General features: G+C 38.4%; 1 protein-coding gene across 2 annotated transcripts in view; it reads left to right on the top strand.

Moving 5' to 3' along the window:
- The window catches only part of LOC117370857 (protein kinase C beta type-like), a 49,824-nt gene that overhangs the window by 11,644 nt on the left and 13,252 nt on the right, over positions 1 to 24,928 (top strand). For both annotated transcript variants that reach the window (XM_033966410.2, XM_033966403.2), the window contains exons 3-7: positions 276 to 358; positions 10,850 to 10,961; positions 21,124 to 21,252; positions 23,402 to 23,558; positions 24,524 to 24,658. In XM_033966410.2, coding sequence (XP_033822301.1) covers positions 276 to 358; positions 10,850 to 10,961; positions 21,124 to 21,252; positions 23,402 to 23,558; positions 24,524 to 24,658 — 616 coding nt within the window. The remainder of the gene's footprint in view (positions 1 to 275; positions 359 to 10,849; positions 10,962 to 21,123; positions 21,253 to 23,401; positions 23,559 to 24,523; positions 24,659 to 24,928) is intronic.

The raw sequence follows: 24,928 nt of genomic DNA, 5'->3' as shown, positions 1-24,928 counted from the left end.
GCTGTTTCAGACTCATCATAGTGAATAATTATAATGCTTGGAATGCATAAGGTAAGTGAGGAATTACTTTGGACCACTGCAGACCATAAAAAATGTGAAAAAAGTAGTTAATTTTAAAGGAAAATCAGGTACAGCACACAAAAAACACAGACACACAAAACCTAAATATAGGTAGACAGACAGAATTTAGGTTGAAAGGCCCAGGTGGTGCCATGTTGTTTCATCTTCGTGACTGGTCTGACGCTCCTTTCTTCTCCTGTCTCTCCTCTTTGCAGTGTGCTGTTTTGTGGTCCACAAGCGCTGTCATGAATACGTCACCTTCTCATGTCCGGGGGCCGACAAGGGACCTGCCTCCGACGTGAGTATAGCAACACAAGCCCACACAACCTAATATCACCACACCACAAGTTAAATATACAATCTGTGGTCACTTATTGTCAGCCTTTTTTCCATTAATAAAATAGGCCTTGTCAGCTGAATATTTGAATATGTGCCTGTGCCTTAATGTGCATGTGACAGGATTTCATGTTTTCCTAATTATTACTTTGTTTTGATGGGATAATACTTGTGGTAAATATTTATCATAGTTTTACAGTTAATTGGCAGTTTGTGGAAAAACAAAGTTAAGACTAAAAGTACAAAAATACGGGAAGTAGTACTGCATTCCACAACATAATATTTCTACGTGTTACTTATTGTGTTATTTAGACAAGTTTTGATCCTTGTTGTCATTATGGTTGCTAGGTAACACTTATGGAATTCGCTTTACATATGTCACATCTGCTGCCCATGTCCAACCAGGAAGTAAAACTATAAACTTTGTTTACTATCCATCCATCCATTCATTTTCTTCCGCTTTATCGGGCCGGGTCGCGGAGTCAGCAGTTTCAGCAGGGAAGCCCAGACTTCCCTCTCCACACACACTTCCTCCAGTTCTTCCGGGAGAATCCCGAGGCGTTCCCAGGCCAGCTGAGAGACATAGTCCCTCTAGCGTGTCCTGGGTCTTCCCCGGGGCCTCCTCACGGTGGGACGTGCCCGGAACACCTCCCGAGGGAGGCGTCCAGGAGGCATCCGAAATAGATGCCCGAGCCACCTCAACTGGCTCCACTCGACGTGGAGGAGAAGTGGCTCTACTCTGAGCTCCTCCCGTGTGACTGAGCTCCTCACACTATCTCTAAGGGAGCGCCCAGCCACCCTGCGGAGGAAACTCATTTTGGCCGCTTGTATCCGCGATCTTGTCCTTTCGGTCATTACCCAGAGCTCATGACCATAGGTGAGGGTAGGAACGTAGATTGACCGGTAAATCGAGAGCTTTGCCTTCCGGCTCAGCTCCTTCTTTACCACAACGGACCAATACAGCGACTGCATCACTGCAGACGCTGCACCGATCCACCTGTCAATCTCACGCTCCATCCTTCCCTCACTCGTGAACAAGACCCCGAGATACTTGAACTCCTCCACTTGAAGTGGGGACTCACCATCCACCCAGAGAGGGCAAACCTCCTTTTTCCAGTCGAGAACCATGGCCTCGGATTTGGAGGAGCTGATTCTCATCCCAGCCGCTTCACACTCGGCTGCAAACCGCCCCAGTGCCTGCTGCAGGTCCTGCTGCAGGTCCTGCTGCAGGTCTTGCAGCAGGACCTGCAGACAGAGATCTCATCTCTGCTGCAAACAGCAGAGATGAGATCCTGTGGCTCCCAAACCAGACCCCCTCCGGCCCCTGGCTGCGCCTAGAAACTCTGTCCATAATTATAATGAACAGAACGGGTGACAAAGGGCAGCCCTGGCAGAGTCCAACATCCACTGGGAACAGGTCTGACTTACTGCCGGCAATGTAAACACAGCTCTTGCTCCGGTCATACAGGGACCGGACAGCCCTTAGCAAAGGGCCCCGGACCTCATACTCCCAGAGCACCCCCCAAAGGATACCACGAGGGACACGGTCGAATGCCTTCTCCAGATCCACAAAGCACATGTGGACTGGTTGGACAAACTCCCATGAACCCTCAAGGACCCGATGGAGAGTATAGAGCTGGTCCAGTGTTCCACGACCAGGACGAAAACCACACTGCTCCTCCTGAATCCGAGGTTCGACTATCGGTCGGATTCTCCTCTCCAGTACCCTGGAATAGACCTTACCGGGAAGGCTGAGGAGTGTGATTCCCCTGTAATTGGAACAAACCCTCCGGTCCCCCTTCTTATACAGAGGGACCACCACCCCGGTGTGCCATTCCACAGGTACTGTCCCCGACCGCCACGCGATGTTGCAAAGGCGTGTCAGCCAAGACAGCCCCACAACATCCAGAGATTTAAGCTACTCATCTTAAATCTAAGCTCCTTGCCAACAAGGAGCTTACCAACCACCTCAGTGACTTCAGCCAGGGTGATGGTTGAGTCCACCCTTGAGTTCTCAAACTCTGCTTCCTCCTCGGAAGACGTGACAGTGGGATTGAGGAGATCCTCAAAGTATTCTTTCCACCACCCAAGTACATCCCCAGTTGAGGTCAGCAGTTCTACGCCTGCCCTCTAAACAGTGTTGGTGAAGCACTGCTTCCCTCTCCTGAGGCGTTGGATGGTTTGCCAGAATTTCTTCGAGGCCGACCGATAGTCCTCCTCCATTTGTTAACTATGTTTTATTTAAATGAGTAGTCTAACCTGTCATATGAACTTTAAATTACTTCCTGTAGTGTATTAGCTCCACACACACAGGTCCATTTCCTGCTGATCTGTCCATCCTTAACTGCTCTCAAACCAAAAGAAAATGTGCCGCCTGGCTTCTCTCAGCTAATGAGCCGTGTCTCTTAGTGACACGTACCCTATTTCCTGGTGTTGTGTCTTAGGAGTGAGTGGTGTTGAGTAAAATGAAGCCCTGGGAAGTGACTGCTGTTTTGATGTTGGGCTATACCAAAATAAATTGAATTGAATATTTCTCTCAGACATTGACATGATTCTTTCAATATGAATGGAAACATATCTAAAATGCATTTAGTTTTAATTTTGTTAAATAAACAGTTTTGTTTTGTTTTTTATCTAGGAAGGGTACATCAAGTTTCAGATGACCAGGGTCACAAGATAAGTTTGTATCATAAAGTACGCTTCAGTGCCTGTTGGCCTGACATAGTGAAGAGTGAGAAGCAGCTATTAATGCAAAAACTAAAGTGAGAAAGTCAACCTGTAAATCAACATTCTAGTTTCAAAGAAAAGTTAAAGGAATGTCAAACCCCCAAGATTCCCATCATTGTGCTAAGCAGCTACAATAATCAACAATTATCAAAACATGAGCAGTTATTTTTCTTTTACAGCAACAAACAAAACCAAGCATTAAAATTGTGCAGACCATACTCGTTCATACTTTGTGGTTAAGCTGTAAGGCAAGGCAAGTTTATTTGTATCGCACAATTTGTACACAAAGTAATTCAAAGATTTACAGAATAAGAAAGACATTAGAGTCACTATACAAACAAATTAAAATATTTAGACCTGACTCTGGGCACCAGCAGGAGGCTGGTCCCTAAAGTCCTTACAGTGCGAGATGGTTCATGTGGCACTAACATGTGGGAGATGTACTTTGGTGCTAGGCCAGAGACTTGTTCACAAGCAGAGCTGCTTTAAAGTCTGAGCCACAGGAAGTCAGTGCAGAGACCTGAGCACAGGAGTTATGTGCTCGTACTTCCTGATATGTGCTTGTACTTCCAGGCCGTTTCAGTAGCCTAACCTACGGGAGACAAATGCATGGATAAGTCTGATTTTTGCAATGTTTTTAGATGATAAAAAGCTGCAGATGTTATTGATTTGATGTGGCTGTTAAGTTCAAGTCTGAGTCCATTATCACCCCTAGATTTCTAGCTTGATTTGAAGGTTTTAGAGAGAGACTGTCACTTCTTCTTTGTTTCTGTGGGACGATGACTTTGGTCTTGTCTGAGCTCAGCTGGAGAAAGTTGTTTTGTATCCACACACTGCCACTGCATCCAACTGCATCCAGAGTGAATCCACTGGTTCATATTCACCTGCTGCCAGTGAGGCATAGATCTGATTGTCATCTGCATAGTTGTGGACACATTATTAGGGCTGGGTTCGGTGAATACTAGTACCAAAAAAATGCTGTTTGTTTGCTACCAAATTTTGGTTCCTTGACTTTAAATGCCAGTCTCAATGAGCCAATAAATACATTGCACTGATTTATCAGCAGCACAGGTCACGCGTCACCACTGCACTTTGCACAAACAAATGGCCCAAACAGCACTCATGTTTTTACATTGCTCTGCATGTGTCCAAACACAGCGCAGTATATCATTGTAACAGTAAAACAGAAGAGCTGAAGAAACAGCGTGCAGAGTATACACTTGAAAACACAAAAAGTCTCCAGTGTGGGGCCTTTACAGTGTCTCAAAGTCAAATTGATGTTTTTGAGTCAGGTTTTAGGCCCCACCACAGCACAAAGGAGTTGCTTACCAATAGCTTATTAACTTTCTCCAAATTAACAACTTTTTCAAGGACTTTGCTTAAAAACGGCAGATTTGAGATGGGTTGGTAATTGTTAAATACTGTGGCATCAAGACTGCTCTTCTTTAGGAGAGGCTTGATAACTGCAGTCAAAACTCTAGTGAACATTCCAGATTGAAGTGACATGTTAACTATGCAAGTGAGTGGTGATAGCAAACTGTTGAGTAGGGATGGGACGATATACGATAATATCGCTAATTGCGATAAAAAAGGTCCGCAATTAATCGTTCGTGGCATTTTTTAATAATCATGATCATCGCGCACAATTATAATCGCCTTTTCAGCACCACACTGCCTCATGTTTGTAGTGTCAATACAATGTTTAGATGTTAGTTCTGTTGTTTGCCCATAAGGGGGGACTCTGCCATAGCAATGACACTTGTTAGCATCTGTGCTTATCTTTGTCTGAACTATATTCTGCCAGATATCAACAGTAAAAAAAAGTCTAATCCGTAACTCTCCACAGGAACGTGCCAGTGCGCGCCTCACCCGTGCGCCCAGATGAGATGCTGATGTGTGCACATCTTATATTTTTACCCACAATAATGCAACCTGTAGAATAAAACAACACAAATGTGCCAGAGCACATGGTTCAAATGCAGACTATGTGCACAGAAGCAAAGCTAACGATCATACACAATATATTTTACCTACAATTAAGTCAATAGCAGAATAAACCATGCTTACCAATCGAGAACAGCATCCAATCCATCAAAACATAATGTCCTCTACTCCTGAGTCCACTGTGGGAACTTCACTCTTTGCCATGAACCGAGATGTGTCTGAGATGACTCTAGTTTAACTTGTACAAACATCCACAGTGTCCTCGATTGTGTATTTCCTTTGTTTTGTCCGTTTCATCATGTTTAAAACGCAAAACAACAGTGCGTAGAATGCGCCATTATGCACAGATTTCTGCATCCACTCGGCTTCGGCCATGTCCCAATTCACCACAGTGCTTTAAATGCATCGTTCACAGTGCTGTCGACGGGCACTTGCGTCACTTCTGGCATGACAAGGACTGTCCCATTTCAGCAAGATGGCGGCTACACTGAGAAGTACACATTTTCAGCCAGGTACGTCGTTTACAGAAAAGCGTGGCATGCCATACATCGTCGTGTTCCGCTGGTCATTGGCTGTAAGGGGCAAATGTCACTAAATGTGTGTAATGTAATGCAGTAACCCACAACCCCCACCTTATTGGGCAACATTGGTGTCAGTCTGAAGCTAACATGTGTGTTTAGCACTGATGAAGAAAGTTGGCACTGTCAGAAGATTATTATGCCTGTTTATTATGCAAAAGAAATGCAAAAAAGTGACGGAGCAGATTTCACATTTGGAATACTTTCCTGCAGCAGATTGGACATGGAGAATCTAAATTATTTTGTGGACATAATTTCTTGACTGCATTATATTCGCTGGACCTGTACGGAACAATTGAGACCAACTTTGTGGGAATATGTTGATGTTTGACAGAACCAGAGCCCTCAGAGTTCAGTGAAGTCCAACTCCACTTTTTTGACTTTTCTATAAAAACGGCTTTCCTGTCAGCACTGTGGTGATTGCAGGTGAAAATGGGTTGCATATTCAGAAAGATGAGTACTGTAGCTTTCATTTGATGTGTAGATTGTTTGTTTGGGTGACGCAGATGTATATGTACATTGCTGTAAAGTAGGCCTGGGCTGTCAGAACGTCAACAGGTAAATAATTATCGTGATAATATCATTAATCACAATTATTTTGGCCACAATAATCGTGAGTGTAAATTTTAATATCGTCCCATGACTTCTGTTGAGCACAGATTTTAGAAATCTAGTGGGTAACACATCGAGGCAGCATGTAGATGAACTTACAGCTGACTTGCTTTGCACCTGTAACTGTCAAAACTGTCCAAGAGATCGTCACCAGTCTAAGTGTCTAGGTGGGTGCAGGAGTGTTATTTGTGCTGTGGAATTGATGGGATTAATGACCTTGTCATTAAAGAATACTGCAAACTCTTTGTATTTAAATGTGGAAAATGGTTTTAACGGCTGCAGAGCTGGAGGGTTTGTTAATTTGTTTACTGTTGAAAGTGAAGTTTTGACTTGCGCCATTCCCGCTCTGCCCTTTTGCACTCCCTTTTCTCTCCTCTAAACGAGTCATCATTCCTCTATGGCGCTTTCTGCTTATTTTTAACCATTTTAATCCTCATCGAGGCAATGGTGTCCAAAACATTCAAAACACTTGAAGTCACAGAGTTCAACAAATCGTCAACATTAGAACATGAGGCATTTTCAAAGTCATTCATTTCCATGAACAGGGCACCTATGTTATCATTTATGTGTCTTCTTTGAACAATTGCAGGACCAGCCGCTGGTTTGGGAATAACAAGTCACTAAAAGACACAGAAATGATCAGACAGAGCAGCATCCACCACATTGACATTTGAAATATTTACTCTGTGCAATGAGCAGGTCATAATAAAGATCTGACATTGAGCACAGCAAGTTTCAGATTAGTTTCAGTAGGACTGGATGTTATCATTTTACAGGGAATATGAACTAAATCTTTCTGATTGGACAAACTGTCCTTCTGTTAACCTTTTGATGAAACTGCAGGTATAGCTCCATCACAGGGCCTCAGCTTGATATTACCTTTATCATGACATCTTGTGCGTATGATGAGGCCCTGTGTGTCCTAGCTCTTGGTGATAACAGCTCTGGGGAAGGCAGGGGAGGTCGAGCAGGAGGGAGTTTGGGTGAAGGACCAGATGAAGGCTGAGGAGACAGAGCAGGGGGGAGTTTGGGTGAAAGATGAGGGGGGGATAGCTGGTAGGACAAAAGAATTTAAGCTCTTGCTGGGCATGGTTTTGTACGGGGAAGAGTTCAGCATAGATTATGCCAGAACTCTTGATCAAGCTATATTAGGTGTGAGGGAAGCCATCTCATTTCCTGATTTGATTAGTCTTTCTAGATGGTTGGGAAGGGCCACAGGTGAAGGTTGGGAGGAAAAGAAGAGTGAAGTGTCCCTAGAGGGAGGAGATATAGCAAAGAGAACCCAGATGAGGGTCCCCTCTTCTGGGTCTCATTGTGGACCCAATCAGAAGAACCACAGCCTTCTGACCTGTATTGTAGGGATACAACGATGCCACATTTTCCAGTACAAATATGAGTACCAGTGCTTCATTTTGAGCATTTGTCAATACCAAGTACCAATACCAGACATTATTTTTACAGGGGTTCTATTACAGTTCTAAATCGAATTATTTCATTGTTTTTATTTTTCAATACCGTATTATCCAATTAATAAGTTCATTATATAATTTAATTATAGTACAGCCTATCTTTTCACTGGAATATTTATTTAAGGAGCTTTTTTAAATTTTACTAAAATCACTGTAGTTGGGTATAATTCCAATATAATTTAGAAAAGTATCTTTAACACGTATTACATCCGCTCTGTGTTAACTGCTAAGGAGACACTTTTAGCATAACGGTGACGCTTATCTTACTTTTACCACGGCCGCACTATACCATGACTAATGCTATACCTCTTTTAAAAGTTCTGGATTTGTTTGTCAATTACAAAAAGTCCCAATGCACAAGTAAAGAATCACCAACACACACCACTTACACACGTTAGCATGCTACTTTGTAAACAAAAGCACTGCGGTGATATCCTTTGTGAATTAGAGTCCTACATTTGTTCATGTGGCAGTCACATATGATTAAAGCTGAGGTTAATGTGCAGAACAGTTAATGTGCACTCTTTATGGTCACATATGATCACAGAGGCCAACACAAAGTCTCAAACTAAGACGCTCTGCGCTTATAGTGGTATTGGCTCTCGGTATTGGCAGCACATTGATAAGTACGAGTAAGAGTGCTGGCACCTGGTATCAAACCGATTCCCGGTACTAATATCTGTGCCTCTATATAGTTATCTTCCTTTTCACCACACAAACTCTTTTTTTCATTAAAAACTTGCATCTTTCAAACTATTCACAGCAATGCCAGAGTTGATACAGTCTGAATAATAATAAGTATTTAGAAATGGCCACAATTGAAATATCATGATATGACTGTAGTACCATTTTGTTGTTTGTACATATGTATAGTCTATCCCCTTAAACTTCTGAACCCAGTTGTAGAAGCTGTACTCACGCTGCAGTGGATCACAAAGTTTAATGTGACATGTTGGTCCCCGGTCATCTTTTATCTCAATCTCCGTTTTCACGCTTCCTGTGAATCAACAATATCGGCATCAACTCTCAAAAAATGACACATCATCAAAAAGTCACAATCATCTTCATTATCATCATCCCATTTGTGTGAATATTAGCAGGTCTAATATAATGTTAAAGCTCATTAGAAATGAGAGTCTACGTGCATAATACCAACAAGTACCACCAGCCTTTACCCATTATCTTATTTCATTTTTTGGCTAAAATATTAATATATTAATTGAAATATGTGTGTGTTTTTTTCATATTCTATAATGTAGCACCTTTTGAACGTTTTTGTTAACCTAATTGTTCAAAAGATACCCATGTGCCAGAACTTTTGTCTTATCTGTTTGTTTCTGTGCAAAACACAAAGTCAGACTTTGTTTCCTAAAATAATATTTAAAATATTCTCTTTGCTTTTTTATGTTGCCACTATAATCTATTTGTATCATAATGCATAACTTCAAAATAACTGATTTCCAATAAGTCTTCAGTATACTATTCTGTCTATAGAATCTTCACAGCCTCTTCACATTATGTTTTAGCTTGTCTCCCTTAATGTTACTGGCACTAGAATGTTGACTGTGACTTCACTTAGATGCAAAAATGAGAGGATGTCCCTGATACAGAATGCAAAAACAATGTTATGTATTTCAGGCACTAGACTATTGTGTTTACTAATGACTGAGTGAGACCTAAGTACCATTCCCTGACTCATCTCTGGCTCAAACATGAACATATAAACAAGCAGATGCATAACACAAAAAAATTGAGCGTATAATAATGGAACAACATTTCAGTTTCCAGCACTATGCCCTCTTGAAAGCCTACTATTACATGAAATTGATGTCACGTAGGCCTAAATGTTCATCTGTTGATTCTGCAGTTTTCACAAGCTGATACATCGAGCGAACAGGTTGTATATGACACAGTGTATCTCCATTGTGCACAATAATGAACAACCGACTGTGCAGATTAATCCTAAGAGAAACTGTTCAAGGTTAACCTATTAACTGCCAAGGCACCTACTTCTCTCTCCTGGCTAATCTAATAGTCTGAAAAACATCAGTAAGGAATCCGTGGTTAACAACTGGGAACTTCCAACAGATGGATAAATATAATTCATCCCTGTTGCACATCAGCCTGTTGTCACAGTCCACACCATCAGACTGTGAAAGTTGCTCAGCAAAATGCTTCAGAAATCAATTGCAAGGCCTCTGCAATTATTATTAAACTAATATTCAGTATTTAAATTTAAAATGAGTTTTAAACAAAAGCTTTACACAACACATAGGAATGTTGCAGCTTATTTTTCTTACCTGTTGAAATCTCTGTAAACCTGCCACAAAGCTACACTTCCCTGCATGTTGTCTAGAGTAATTTACTGCGTTCCAGAGCACAGTGTATTCTTTATATGCACCTGAGCTCAGCTTTGTGCATCGGAAAACCCTGGCTGACCAGTTGCCCTGAAGACGTCATAGTGTTGCTACTCTCAACCAGTAGTTGAAGCAATTTTATCCACAAATTGGAATAACATTTATCAAATGAACCAAATAAATTGTAAATGGTATATTATTCCCATTATAAGCCAGTCTTGTTCTATACACTCAATTGATATGGCAATGTCTTCCTCAGTTTTGTCAAAGAAGGAGCATTTGCACTTACCAGATTAAGCTGTTCGTAGACTTTTTGTTTGTGAAGGTAAATGTTGTAGAATAAATTGGCCTAGCATATCTACTATTTACTGTTCATGTCCAACCAGGAAGTAAAATTATAAACTTCACTAAAATTAAAGAACCACAAAAAATTAAAATTGGCAAGATGTTTTTTATTTATTTATTTTTATCTTAAATATAAGGACATTACCTGCTAGAGTAGTCCAATATGCACTTGAAAAATACAAGTAACAGAAATTATATTGTTTTGATTGTATGAAATGACTATACAACAGTAATACTTAAGCAATATGTACAGTTCACGCTGATGTCTTTACCACTAAACAGGATAACGCATGCTTTTTTTCACTGCCAACTCAATTACTGGGCCTTAATTGAATCAGTGTCCCTAATGGCTTGGCGATAGGCGCTCTCAGCACTTGACTTAACAGGAATAATGAAAGGTCTTTGTCTTCCCTCTGCACAGGATCCCAGGAGCAAACACAAGTTCCGGGTGCACACGTACTCCAGCCCCACCTTCTGCGACCACTGCGGCTCCCTGCTCTATGGGCTCATCCATCAGGGCATGAAGTGCGATCGTAAGTATGCAGTCTACAATCAGCTGTCTGTGCTTGTGCGCTAAGGTCGAAAAGAGGGTTTTTGTGGAGAGCTTTGGGTTAAAGTTACCATAGTGTTAGTCAATGAGGTTCATTTGGTTTTCTGATAAATTTATTCTAGTAGATTTTTTTTTCAGATTGAGGTTTTGTTTGACAGTTTTGAGTACTCACTTGCAGTTGTCCTCAGATGGTCATGTGATGTCGCTGTGACATGTCTGTACAAAAAACTCAGGCAACTACTCATCCCCCCCCAAAAGATAAAAAGGAGCCAGAGCACAAATGTGATATGAAACAAAATACAATAAACGTCAGGGAGGAAAACAGGGAGGGCTTTCAGTACATGGAAAAAGCAACATAAGACAGAATGTGAGAAGTTAACAATTAACAAAAGCCATTTCTGATCATTGTGAAACAGTCACATTATGGATTGGGACAGAGCAAATGTCATTGGGACAGGACAGAAGGCAACAAACATTGTCCCTGGATTAAGGAGACAGTTGAATACAGAAACGTGCCCAGAATGTATTAAAATGTATGGTGTAGTTGTTATTTCTATTGCTGTGATCTTACCTAAACTGCACTCACAAGCTAATGACATTTCAGGCAAAAATAACAATTTATACAGAAAATTATATATATTACTAACATACATGACCATTCACACAGACAGTGGCTCCCTCTTTTCCGCATAACCCGAGGAAATGTAAAAATTAATAAACTGGTGTAGTAATTGATAAAATAATCAAATTCTGTTCTGCATTATATGTGTGCTCAGGCTGCCCCTCCAAAAACCGGAGCAAAACCACTTGTTGAATCAACTGCAGCTATTAAAACATAAAGGTGCACTGTGTAACTTTTTCTTGTGGGTCGTCATCCAAAAGCTTGTTTCCAGGCAAAGTTACAGGTCGGATCTGTGAAGAGACAAGAATGCATGGTTTTGAAGGTGGATGGAACTTCTTGAATGGATAATGCCAAACTCAACAGCCCAAAAAAAGCACTTGCCGTATTTTCCGGACTATAAGTCGCATGCGCATCAGTGTAAAAATGCGTAATAGACATTTTATCTCTAAAGGCAAGTTATAATAATAATGATAAAATAGCAAAGAACATGCTAAATAGCAGTGTAGCACGCTAACGTAACACATAGACAACAAACTGAATACGTGTCTGGTATGTTTATGTAAGATATTAACAGTTGATCGGATATGCTTTGCTAACATAACATATGTGGCTTGTCCACAAACACGAGAGACATGAGAGTTCTTTTCACTGATGTTTACTGTGGTGTTACTTCTTCATCACAGTTCACACTGTAGAATGAGCAAACACATAAAATATAACATAAGCTCTGGCTCATATTACATATACACACAAAACTGCATATGAACACATGGAAAATATACATAACACTTTGGCCTGCTAGGAAAACAAACCGGTGAACTTTATATTTTACTTTTCAATTGTTTCTTAAATAGTGCTCTGTCAGGTAAGACTTCACATTAGCAAAAGGCTGAACTGAAAAACAGGAAGTAGTTTTCGTGACCTTAAACCAGACTTATGATAAACTGAACATTTACAATATTGTTCCAAATGAAACCTCACCTTTTATGGTCTTATAAATGAAGGGGAAATAAATAAGGGGAAATTAAATACGAAATATATAAAAGAAAATTAGTTAAGTAAATTGTCCTACAGGTATCACAAACACACGAGCGCCAACTATTGGTCGAACAAATAAACTGTAACATGTAGAATTACCCGTTACATAACACATATTTATTCAACTACATGAAGCATAGACAGTGAACTGAATAAGTGTCTGCTCTGTTAACGTAAGATATTAACAGTTAATCAGATACAGTGGCTTGCAAAAGTATTCATTCCCCTGGAACTTTTTCACATATTGTCACGTCACAACCACAAATTTAAATACATTTTCTTAGCATTTTATATATGTCAAGTGGAAGGAAATATTTTACAAGATTTCCACATTTTTTAAAAATACAAAACTTAAAAGCACAGCGTGCAAAAGTATTCAGCCCCCTTTTTCTTGAATGCAACCAATTGCTTTTAGAAGTTGCCTGATGGTTGTGGAAAGATTGAATGTTGACCTAATGACTAAAAAGTCCACCCGTGTGTAATCTTGCCTCAGTATAAATAAAGCTGTATTGTGAAGGCTGCAGACGTTTAAGAGAGTGTTGGGGAGCAAACCACAAAATAAAGTCAAAGGAGCACACCAAACAGGTCAGAGAAAAAGTTGTGGTGAAGTTTAAAGCGAGGCCTGGATCTAAATTTACAAAGTGTTGAACATCTCAAGGAGCACTGTTCAATCCATCATCCAGAAATGGAAAGAATATGGCACAACTGCAAACCCACCCAGACATGGCTGTCCACCAAAACTTACAGAACTCCTGGCTGCATCAGAGATGCAGCCAGGAGGCCCATGGTGACTCTGGAAGAGCTGCAGAGATCCACAGCTCAGGTGAAGGAATCTGTTCACAGGGCAACTTAGTCATACACTACAGAAATCTGCTCTTTATGGAAGAGTGGTTTTCAACAATGGCTTTCTTCTTGCCATCCATAAGAAGCCTTGTTTACAGTTCGCTAGAAGTCATTTGGACACAGCAAATGTGGCAGAAGGTGCTCTAGTCTGATGAGACCAAAATCAACCTTTTTGGCCTAAAAGCAAAATATCACATGTGGAGGAAAACTAGCCCTGCACACCATCCCCACAGTCAAACATGGTGGTGGCAGCATCACACTGTGGGGGGGCTTTTCTCCAGCTGGAACAGGGAAGAGTTGATGGGAAGATGGATGGAGATAAAACAGGGCAATCTTGGAAGAAAATCTGTTGGAGTCTGCAGAAGACTTGAGACTGGGGCGGAGGTTCATCTTCCAGCAGGACAACAATCCTAAACATAAAGCCAAAGCGACAGTGGAATGGTTTAAAGTAAAAATTAGAATGGCCCAGTCAAAATCTGGACCTGAATCCAATTGAGAATCTGTGGCAAGATCTGAAAACTGCAGTTCACAAACGTCTCCATCAAATCTGACAGAGCTTGAACTGTTGTGCCGGTTCCACAAGTTATTGACTTAGGATTGCTGAATACTTTTGCACGCTGCACTTTGTGTTACGTATTCACATGAAATGCAAATAAAAAATATTTAAATGGTTGTGGTTGTATCTTGACAAAATTTGAAAAAGTTCCAGGGGAATGAATATTTTTGCAATTCATTGTAACTAAAGCATAAAAAACAAGCTAACAAGTTTACTCTTGATCTCACTCCATAGTCGCACCCCCAGCCTAACTATGGAAAAAAAAAGTGACTTCGGATAAATATGGTACATCTCTGTGCAAACAAGCTGGTGGCATATCCTCTACCAGAAAAGTTATGTGGTGCACCTTTTAATCACAAAACATTATTCCTGAATGCTGATAGGTTAATCTGCAGATTCACTTGTAACAGTAAATACATGATGGTTTCAAATAATCGGTTACATTAATGATTACATTTATGGCCTATGTAACTGTGATAATGTTGATATTATCACAAGTATCAATATCACAATATTGACTGATGTAATAATCGATATCACAACTCAATATATTGCAATAACACAAAGGTTCTCTTTCTGACTAAAAAATACATTGTTTTTAAAAAGTGTATGTTAAATAAAGCAGATTTGATTCATTTATTTAGGATTTTATCATTTTTCCTTATTAAGTCCATAATTAGCCTTGATTTAGTCTTGGTTTGGCTCTATAAGTATTACTCACTAGTAAATCTAAACTTTTATTTGTTTTATTATAACTGAAATTATTGAGTAAAAAGGTATTATTGACATATCACAGTTATATCGATATGTCATAGTTTTTAGCAGCCATATTGATATTGCAAAATTGCCAAATATTGTGCTGCCCAAGTTTATACAGTTGAGAAGGTTCTAAATGTCGACAAATGTTCGTCATTGTTTTTTTAGATTACTGTAAGAAAACATTTATCTGTCAAAAATTTGATGCAAAAATTTCAGTTAATTTTCAACAAAAATGTTAGACTAAACCAGGACCAAAACATGACTAAATTGACGAAATGATCAAATACGATCCAACTGAAACCACCTCACATTTTTTGCTTTAGACTTTGTAAAGTCAGATGAAGGGCTTCAGAATTATTGTAATATTTGTCTTTGATACTGAAATTGCCAGTTGTTTTTTTGCATTAACTGATAATCAAACGTTGGTATATTAGCCAAAAATTACTCAAGTAAGAGTAACGTTACTTCAAATTAATATTATTCAAGTAGAAGTACTAAGTAGTGATCCATGAAATGACTCAATAATTTCAAAATTGTTATGTAAGAAAAAACTATTTGGGAAAACTACAAGTCAAGTAAGAGTAACTGTTAGAGTAAGTGTTTGGATGTAACATCCGATTAATAATTTGAAGTGAAAAAATTTTGAATTGGAAAATACTTAAAAATGCATAAAATGTGTCATTTTCAAAATGATAGGGGCGACAGTGGCTCAGTGGTTAGAGTGTTGGTCCCCCAACCCCTAAGGTCGGAGGATCGAGACCAAGTTCTGTCGTTGTGTCCTTAGGCAAGACACTTCACCCAAATTGCCTAGTATGAAAGTGGTGTGTGCGTGAATGACAGGTGGTGGTCGGAAGGGCCGATGGCGCAGATTGGCAGCCACGCTTCCGTCAGTCTGCCCCAGGGCAGCTGTGGCTACAATAGTAGCTTACCATCACCAAGTGTGGAAATGAATGAATAATGACTATAGTGTAGCTTTGAGAGGCTTTGACAAAGCGCATTACAAGTGTAAGACATTATTATTATTATTAAAATATACAAAAATAAAGCAGCACTGCAAGAAACACAAATGTTTAAATAATTTTAAATTGTCAACAAAGTTTTTGTCACTTGGACACTTACTTTTACTCCAATAAGAGTATTGTTACTTAAATAAAAAAATATATATATTGCTCAGGTAGGAGTAAAAGTATACTGCTAGAAAATAACTCTGAAAAGTACAATTTCTTAAAAAAGTTACTCAAGTAATGTAAAATGTTCTCGCCCCTTTAGTGAGTCCTGTAGCTGTGGAGTGATCCTCAGTATTTGTGTTGTGTGAGGGGCCAGTGACTGTCCACTCCAAAGTGTGCACTCGTTTTATTAGCGTTATTGAAGAGGCGTTGTGTTGTTTTAGCAAACACAATGGTGCCTTTCATGTCACCTCTTTCACGCTAGCATATTTGGATGTCTCATGCAAATTTCATGGGAGTAACTGTACCAGACAAGACTCTGCATGTGCTAATGAGTTGATACAAAAAAGTTTGGGAAATAATGTTAAACTTTGTTAAACTTCAAGTCTCTTATTTGTCCAGATAAATGTGAGCATTTACTACATGTGTACCTCAAGTGACCACTGTAGGGAAAAGTGCAATGGGGCCATTGGAGAGTCAGGAGACTGTTTCATTCTTTGAACCAGTTCTGTCAAACCATTGTATCCAACGCAAATATTAATCTGAGATCATTGTTCACAATTCTTCTGTACAGCAATTTTCTGATCACTAATAATAACCAAATAATGAAACCCAAACCTGTAACAAGTGACATGTGCTGCCATTAATACTCTGACTGTTACTGCCGTCAGTGTTCATTTTATTGACTAAAATGTTTTTGTCAGTTTTCATCAATGTCATATTGTTGAAAACTAAATAAACTGCACTATAAACAAATGTATCCATCCAAGAACACACTTATACGTGTCCCATGAAGCAATGCAACACAAACTGTCATACTATCATTCAAATATATATTACCAGTCAAAAGAACTCCTTCTCATTCAATTTTCTTTGCTTTGTTTACATTTAATTTTGTTTTTAATGTTGTACAGGACTTTGGTCAGCTTTGGTTGTTGGAAGGTGCAATAGAAATAAAGTTTGATTGATTGATACAGAAGGCATCAAATATATAAGGCAAGATGTATGGATTTTTTTAGGAAAGAAACTAATTAACTCAACTAAATATTTTTTTTGTTTATTTTATATTCAGTATATTCATTCCTTAATGTAGACCTACCTTTGCTTTGACAACAGTGATCTTCAATTCATAATAATGTCAAGAGTGTGAAGCAGTGATCAAAGCAAAGGGTTAAGGAAATAATACTAAAAATATATTGTTGATATTTTGAGTTTGTTTTGTTTTCTACATTCCATGTGTTAATTTATAATTTTGATGCCTTCAGTGAAAATCTATAACGTAAATAGCCATGAAAATAAAGAAAACAAAAATGAAAACGTGTGTCCAAACGTTTGACCCAGTCCATATTGAGTCCATATTTTCTGATAAGATGGTTATGCATTGAGTCGATAAAAATAGCATGACGTCGACTAAAGCTAAACTAGAATTAGATTAAAGCTAAAAAGAATTATTTGACCAAGTCTTAACTAAAAATAAAAATAATTTTCATCAAAAGATTAAAACTAAAACTTAATTACATGAGACCGGAACAGAAGAGCACAGCTCATAAAGAGGTCTAGAGCTAATCTGTGTGTTTTCTTTACTACGTCACAGAGTTATGTTTATTACACTATTATTATACATCACTTCAGGCAGTATAAAAGATTGAATAGAAGTTATTGTGTCTCTCGGACTATAATTAATTTGGATTATTTATTTATTTTGGCTTTCATAACCAACTTTGCAATAGCTCTGAACAAAAGGCATTTTCACGCTCTTATGCTGTCTGCTGTTAAACCTTCTATATTTGTATTCTTCCTCATTTTACTAACAAGCCCTCACATTGTACTGACTGCTCCTGGGTAGGGTTGTCAAAGGTATCGAAAATCAGATACTAATCGATATTAAAACAAATATCAAAACTCATTTGAGCAGGTATTGATGCAAAAAATCAGTCACAGGACAGAAATTAACCTTTTCTGAATGGCTTTAGCATGAACTGTTCTGAGCAAAGCTTTATCAGAATAAGTATAAGATATAGTAGTATAGTATCAGTATAAGATATAAATATACCTGGACAACTGAGGGATTACACAGATATAAAGCCACATGGTAATGTAAAAGTGACTATTATTGAATTATTTAATGTTGAAAATCACATTCTATTTTAATTTATATATATCTTTGCAGTATCAGAATTGCACCTTTTCTTCCACTAATTCATCTCTGCTATAATGTGTTCCAGACATTTTCTGCAGCTGTATAGGCTATGGGTAAAAGTTTTGCCTGGGTTTCTCAACACGTCTCTTGTGTGTGCGCATCAGCTGTTTCTCCTTTAGGCGTCTGTGGATTTGACTATGAATGAGGTTGGGAAACCTGCAGGAGGCTTCTGTGTCAATTGGCATATATCTACAGTGAGCACGATGTAAAGCTGATGGTATAACAGTGAGCATAAGTCAAAGTCATCATTGTGTGGGCCTGTGTGTGTGCACAGAGCAGAAACAGCAGTCCTTTTGCTCAGATGCTAAACTCATTTACATTTTAGAATTGTGGTTGGAATAAGAGGTGCCATTTCTAATAGTAAATCAAGTGCAACACCCCCACAAATGGCACATGCAATTTTTCAGTTTGTACTAATAATTTTAGCACCTGGTTTGTTAAATATGCCCCTAAATACAATCTGCTTTGTTTGTCCTGGATTATTGGATTGGATTCTCTTCCATTTCAAGCTATGTCCAAATCCTTCTCTTAATCATGAGTTACAAAATCTCATATTAATATTAGGGATGCACCATTACAACTTTTTCAGTTTTGATACCGATGTCGATACTTTGGCTTTAAGTATTTGCTAATACCCGATACCAACCAATACCAGTGCAGAGACTGAAAATATTACTTAACTTAAAACAGTATGAAAAAAAAAGAGAAAATATAAGTTTAATATTGCGATGTATTTTTGGCAAACACTGGCCAGTAAATCGTCTTATTACACTAAGTTATAGATCAAAAAGGGATATCAACTGAACCGATATCGGAGCCATCAATATTTTCAGTATTGTATCGGTGCATCCTTAATTAATATTCTCTCCATTGCAACGATGTAAGAGTTTTGAAATGAACAGTTTTTTGTTTTAAACTCTGATTTTCTGGTAAGATAAACATTGAGATCAAACTTCATACACTGCACACTTGCATACAAATAATAACAAATAACTTTCCAAATTGTCCAAATAGATACATGGCCCAAAACTATAAAATAAGTAAATGAAAGAGCTGTGAAACAAATGCAGTAAACATTAAAGAGAAACTCCCAGTAAACCCTATTCTAAATTAACCATAGTGTAAATAAAATACAGACTGCAATAAACATCACAATGAAACACTTGTAGCTATAACCCAGACTCCCAGATAAAATTATTTGATTTTTTTGGGATAATTGTTCTTTTTTGAGTAGATTTTGAACTTGTAATTGTAATTGAGTATAATTCTACCCGTGTAATTGTAATGAGTTACATTTTAAATAACTGAGGTTACTGGTTACTGTACAAATCCAAATTGTGCAATCCATGGCTGTCTCAACCCTGATCCGATCCTTTCTAAACTCTCACAACAGAACTGCATTGCCTGAATATGCAGATTGTGGTTTAAAATGACTTCAGTTTTACACTTTTTCATGGATCAAGCTTTGTATAAAATGCTGTATTAAAAAGTAACTAGTACACTGGGTAGTATTTTTCATGCATACTTTTTACTAAAGTACAATTTTGACAACAATACTCGCTGTAATTGAGTAGAGCAGAGTTGGCCATATAACTTCTCCTTGAATACAAATTTTCAGTTCTCTTTCTCCACTGTGTAATGGGTTATTTGCAGCATTCAGGAAGATTAGACTCTTTCTAGTGAGGAACCCTAAACGCCACAGGTTTCGGGTCATCCATGTTTAACTTTTAATTGGGGAAGCTCAGGTGGCCATGTAAGCAGATCTGTGTGGGAGGGGCCCACTTGTCACATCTTTAAATACACACATTCACAAGATATTATGAAGGGCATGGATTAATAAAAGCAAAGCATCAGCAGATGACTCTCACTTTCTCATCTGATAGATCACCACATCCTGATTGATTTGAAAGTGCACACTGACATCTTGTGGACACAACAAGTAATCACATTCAGCAGACCAACTGGATTTGTTACACTTTGTTACACTATATAAACTGTGGAAAGGCTAACTGGTTTGTTTCAGTTACTGGCTGTGAAAAGTAGTGTGAAACTATAGACTTTATGCCTCTTGCAATGATATTTTATGTTTTTTTTTTGTTATTAATACAACCAAATTCTACTAGGTTTGTTCCAGAAGAGTTCTTGGGGCAAAAATACTTTGTAGTATTACATAATTATTTGGATATGGTTAAATTTTAGTATGATGATATAGATTTGTTTTAATAGATATAATAATATTGCAAATGTGAAAATAAAGTTGAAATTGTGGTATTTCAAAATCCATCCATCCATTTTCTTCCGCTTATCCGGAGCCGGGTCGCGGGGGCAGCAGTTTTTTGGTTTTGTTTTTTTCAGATTTTAATGTGTTTCAAATGTTATAGATATTATTTATTATTATTTGATTTATTATTTTGAAATACTGCCCCTGCGGTATTTCAAAATAATAAATCAAATAATAATAAATAATATCTATAACATTTGAAACACACTACAATCTGAAAAAAATGTGTTTAGACTTGATGGTTTTGTCACTTTAAAACTTATAAAGCTCAGGGTGGAATGTCAAAATACTGTTACCATGGAAATTACCATTGTTTTTGGTTGTGGTGCAGAACCTCATAGGTGTACATTAGCCAAAACAAAAGTGCAGTGGAACCATCCAATAAGTTGCTGGGTCCTTTGTTATTACATTTATTATTTTATTGTTTACAGAATATGTTTGAATCGTGTAGTATTTAGCATCATAAAATCTGCTTTGGTTTAACATTGGGCTAACTAAAAAGTCTGTTGGTGTGTAACGTCACAATCCCAAGTTCCATTAACAGTAATGAAGTAGAGTAACATTTAATGGTAAAGGATTATATTATTATTCATCGTGTAGTTCTAGTTTGCAGTATAAAGTAACGTGTGGCCACATATAGTACTGCTCTTACTTCTAACCTTTTACTGTGTTTTCTGCAGACTGTATGATGAACATCCACAAGCGCTGTGTTGCCAATGTCCCCAGCCTGTGTGGGACGGACCACACGGAGAGGAGAGGACGTATCCACATCTCAGCGCAGATCAGCGGAGACAGCCTCACCGTCAAAAGTCAGTCACCATGGAAACTATTCATTCAACAAACCACACAAAGCCAATTTATCCTATTAAAAAGAAACAACAGTGGCTTTCAATATTCATTTCCTCAACATAAACAATACAGATGTTTAATCATTGTCATTTAACACAAAAATTGGTCCATTTCTTCAAAGTCTGAACTCCAAACCACATGGTTTTACTGACAGAAGATTGACTGTAGACCTCCCCACAAGCTGATCATTGATGATTAGACATAACTGAATTTTGATTTTAAAAATCTTTTAATTGTAAAGCTCTTGATATATAGCAAAAAAATCTTTATGTGTGAAAATAAATGGAATCTTGATGTTAATCTTGATTTATGACTTATCAGGTTTGTGTGTATATGCTATATTGTTCTTTTGGACATAATCTTCCACAGTATGGCATAAAACCATAGACTGTATAAAAAAGTGGACTAAGTGAGAGTGGTGTCGCCCATAGCGCTTCATTTGACCAAACAGGCTCCAGTCAAATGAAGCTCGAGGCTAGAGCAGTTATAGGGGGAATTTGGTGGCAAGTTCCATATTTAGAATTCCCATCGCGAGTATCATAGCAACCAAAGAGGCAATCAAGTGGGAGGCTGTTGAAGGTAACTCCTCTTCCTGCCCGCACCGCTGGTATAGCAGGGAGCAGGCACTTAGCAATGTTATCAATCAAACCTGTTGCCAACACTAGCAGGAGCAACCTCGAAGAAATAATTTGTCTGTTATGAATGTTCATATCTTGATTTACAGACACAATAGTGAAATAAAAATACCAGAATCATGTAGAGGGGGTTAATACGAACATTTTAATACCAAAATGACGAGCCTGACTGCAGCAGTTACAGAGAGAGAGGTGATAGATTTTCAATAAAAAGTGAATTGTAGTCAGAGTTGATGGAGTTCGAAGCCCACCCATGTTGAGTTCCTATTTGGAGCGCAGCAGCTAGCAGGTTAGCTACGTCCACTTACAACATATCCATCTCCTATGACAATGTTCTGAAGTGTTGTTTTCACTTTCTATTTATATGGAATCATGTCCTCTCCAGAAAGTTGCATACTGTACCTTTTAATTTAAAAAAGAAAATAATTTAAATCTACTAAAAATATATTAAACAAATGCATTAAATCAATAATATAAGATGTATATATTGAAGGCCGATTCAATATTCTTACAGAAATAACTATCCCAGACATCAGTGCTCCCCACGTGCTTGTAGTGCCAGGCCACACTAAGCTCTGTATCAACCCCAAACTCAAAGTGGAAAGTCCATTAGGAGATCGAAGAGCCACCGATTGGCCCACATCTGCACAGGGGCCATGGACACGTGCTCCCACCACTTTAGATTGATTATGGAACACCGCCACTAAACTGTTGTTAAGTGTTGTCAAATGTATGTGAGCAGGCGGCTTCGTTTGGGCCAGCAGAACACTAATTAGCTTTGTTTGGTTATGTTTTTAGGATACATTTTTAGTACTCACAAAGCATTTATGAATAGTGTCAAAGTTTTTGGATAAATAAAAAAGTAATTGTCCTATAGGGCTGCAATGATTACCATGTATAATAGTGACAAATCAGTTACTGTTTATAATTCAAATGGCATTTAATGATTACTAACAAAGATGAAGAAAGCAGGGTCATTTAGAATATATTATCATTATCATAAGAATATATGTTTTACTCTTGGCAAATTAAAAAAACTCCAAGGCACAATGAAAATAATCGTTGCTGCATTGATAAATAAAAAGATGAAATTGTTGCACCCTCTTGGCAAAGAAAAAATATCCAGCATTAAGATTTATTGTATTAAATCTCTCAAATCACAGTGTTCTTGTAAATGTTCAAAATATATTTCATGAAATGAATCAATAAATTAAAAAAAATAAAAATAAATACAAAATTAAAAAAATCATTGCAATATTTTTCAGAAAATTTTGAAACATATTTTTGGCTTATGCCTCTCCATTTAAAAAGATGAATTCATTTTCTACACTTTGGTAAAGGAAGTTAGAAGGTCACCTTGTCAGGCGTAACATAGAAACTGTAAATTGTTATTATCTATTTATTTATTTATTGATATATTAATTGATTGTACGGTATTGCTGTAGCAAATTCTTGACATGAATTTACCCTTCAGTTATGCAGGCAAAAAACTTGGTGCCTATGGACCCTAACGGCCTGTCGGACCCCTATGTGAAACTGAAGCTGATCCCAGACCCCAAGAGTGAGAGCAAGCAGAAGACCCGCACCATCAAGTGCTGCCTCAACCCCGTGTTCAACGAGAACTTCACTTTGTAAGTCTCGGCTCTATTCTGTGTGCTATGGGGTCCTGTCATCACTTTATATAGAAGCTTTAAAAATAATTACATCATGCTAAAAACAAAGTTCATTTATATAAATCCAGTATGTATTAATAATAAATTGTTATATGCAGAATCAACAAGCACCAAACTCTTAATTATCTCAAAGAAGTTGTATATTTGGTTCTGAATGATACATTTTCGAGAGATTACTTTTGCATTTGAGAAACCCGTGATATAAATTAACGGCATAGTTGGACCGTTCCCATTTAGGACGTAGGTGTGACGCCCTTCATAGCCCTACATTTTCATGTCATCCCAATCAAAAAAGTCAATGGGACCCATGTTATATTTTTCACTCTGTTGCCATGGCGATGTACAAAAGAGCTCATTTTAGCCTAATGGGAAATTTTCCCAATTTTTAAAAGTTGGTCATATAAAGAATATGAAATTTGGCACTCTCACTTTTCAGGTCATCCCCGTCAAAAAGTTCAGGGGGCAAAGTTGTATTTTGCATGGTGTTGCCATGGCGATGCCTGGAAAAACCCATGTTGTTCCATGTTAGTGCATCAGGTCTTCTGTGTTTACTTTCTCTGTTTAGTGAAAAGTACAGCCCAAAGCTGCAATAACAGAGACAAGTGGCGCGTTAGGGAGTGCCAGGTCGACTAGTGGGAAGTGCAGCCTGTGAGGGCCGTTCAATGCTGCTTGCGCCTTTAATTTTCAGTGCTGCCGGGGCTCAACAGGTAGATGGAAAGATGGATAGATGGACAGATGAACAGATGGATAGATGGACAGATAATGGACACACCCATTTTCACATGCATACCAGCAAAATCATATATTCTGATTTACATTAATTTTTTTTTTTACATCTGATAGAGGATACAGTTCTGTGTTAGATTTAAAAGCCTGTAGAATAGAGTGAATCTAACAGCTTGTGTCCTGTTGCTGTTCCCCAGCACTCTGAAGGAGAGTGACAAAGACCGGCGCCTGTCTGTGGAGGTGTGGGACTGGGACCTCACCAGCCGCAACGACTTCATGGGCTCCCTCTCCTTTGGCATCTCTGAGCTGCAGAAACAAGAGATAGACGGATGGTAGTGTATGGGGCAACGCGATGAGAGGGTGGATATTTAAGGCTGCAATTTGCAACTTTTCTGCAGTAGTGTTTGCCACATGCTTGTCTCCATTGAAATGTTATTGCTTTGCCTGGAAAATTCCACAGTGTGTCCTCTGTCTTGCAAATATCCAAGCAGCGTCGCCTTTCCACAGATCTGGAGTGAAACTTGCCCTGGTGGTGCGTCCTGCTTGTCTCTAGGTAAACAGCCAAGTTTTATGCATAGTGGAACATTCCAAGCAAAGCCATA

This window comes from Periophthalmus magnuspinnatus, chromosome 1 (assembly GCF_009829125.3).
Source record: "Periophthalmus magnuspinnatus isolate fPerMag1 chromosome 1, fPerMag1.2.pri, whole genome shotgun sequence".
In the NCBI taxonomy this organism is placed as follows: domain Eukaryota; kingdom Metazoa; phylum Chordata; class Actinopteri; order Gobiiformes; family Gobiidae; genus Periophthalmus; species Periophthalmus magnuspinnatus.
The sequence above is the reverse complement of the archived record's forward strand: the minus strand, read 5'-3'. Positions and strand labels throughout refer to the sequence as shown.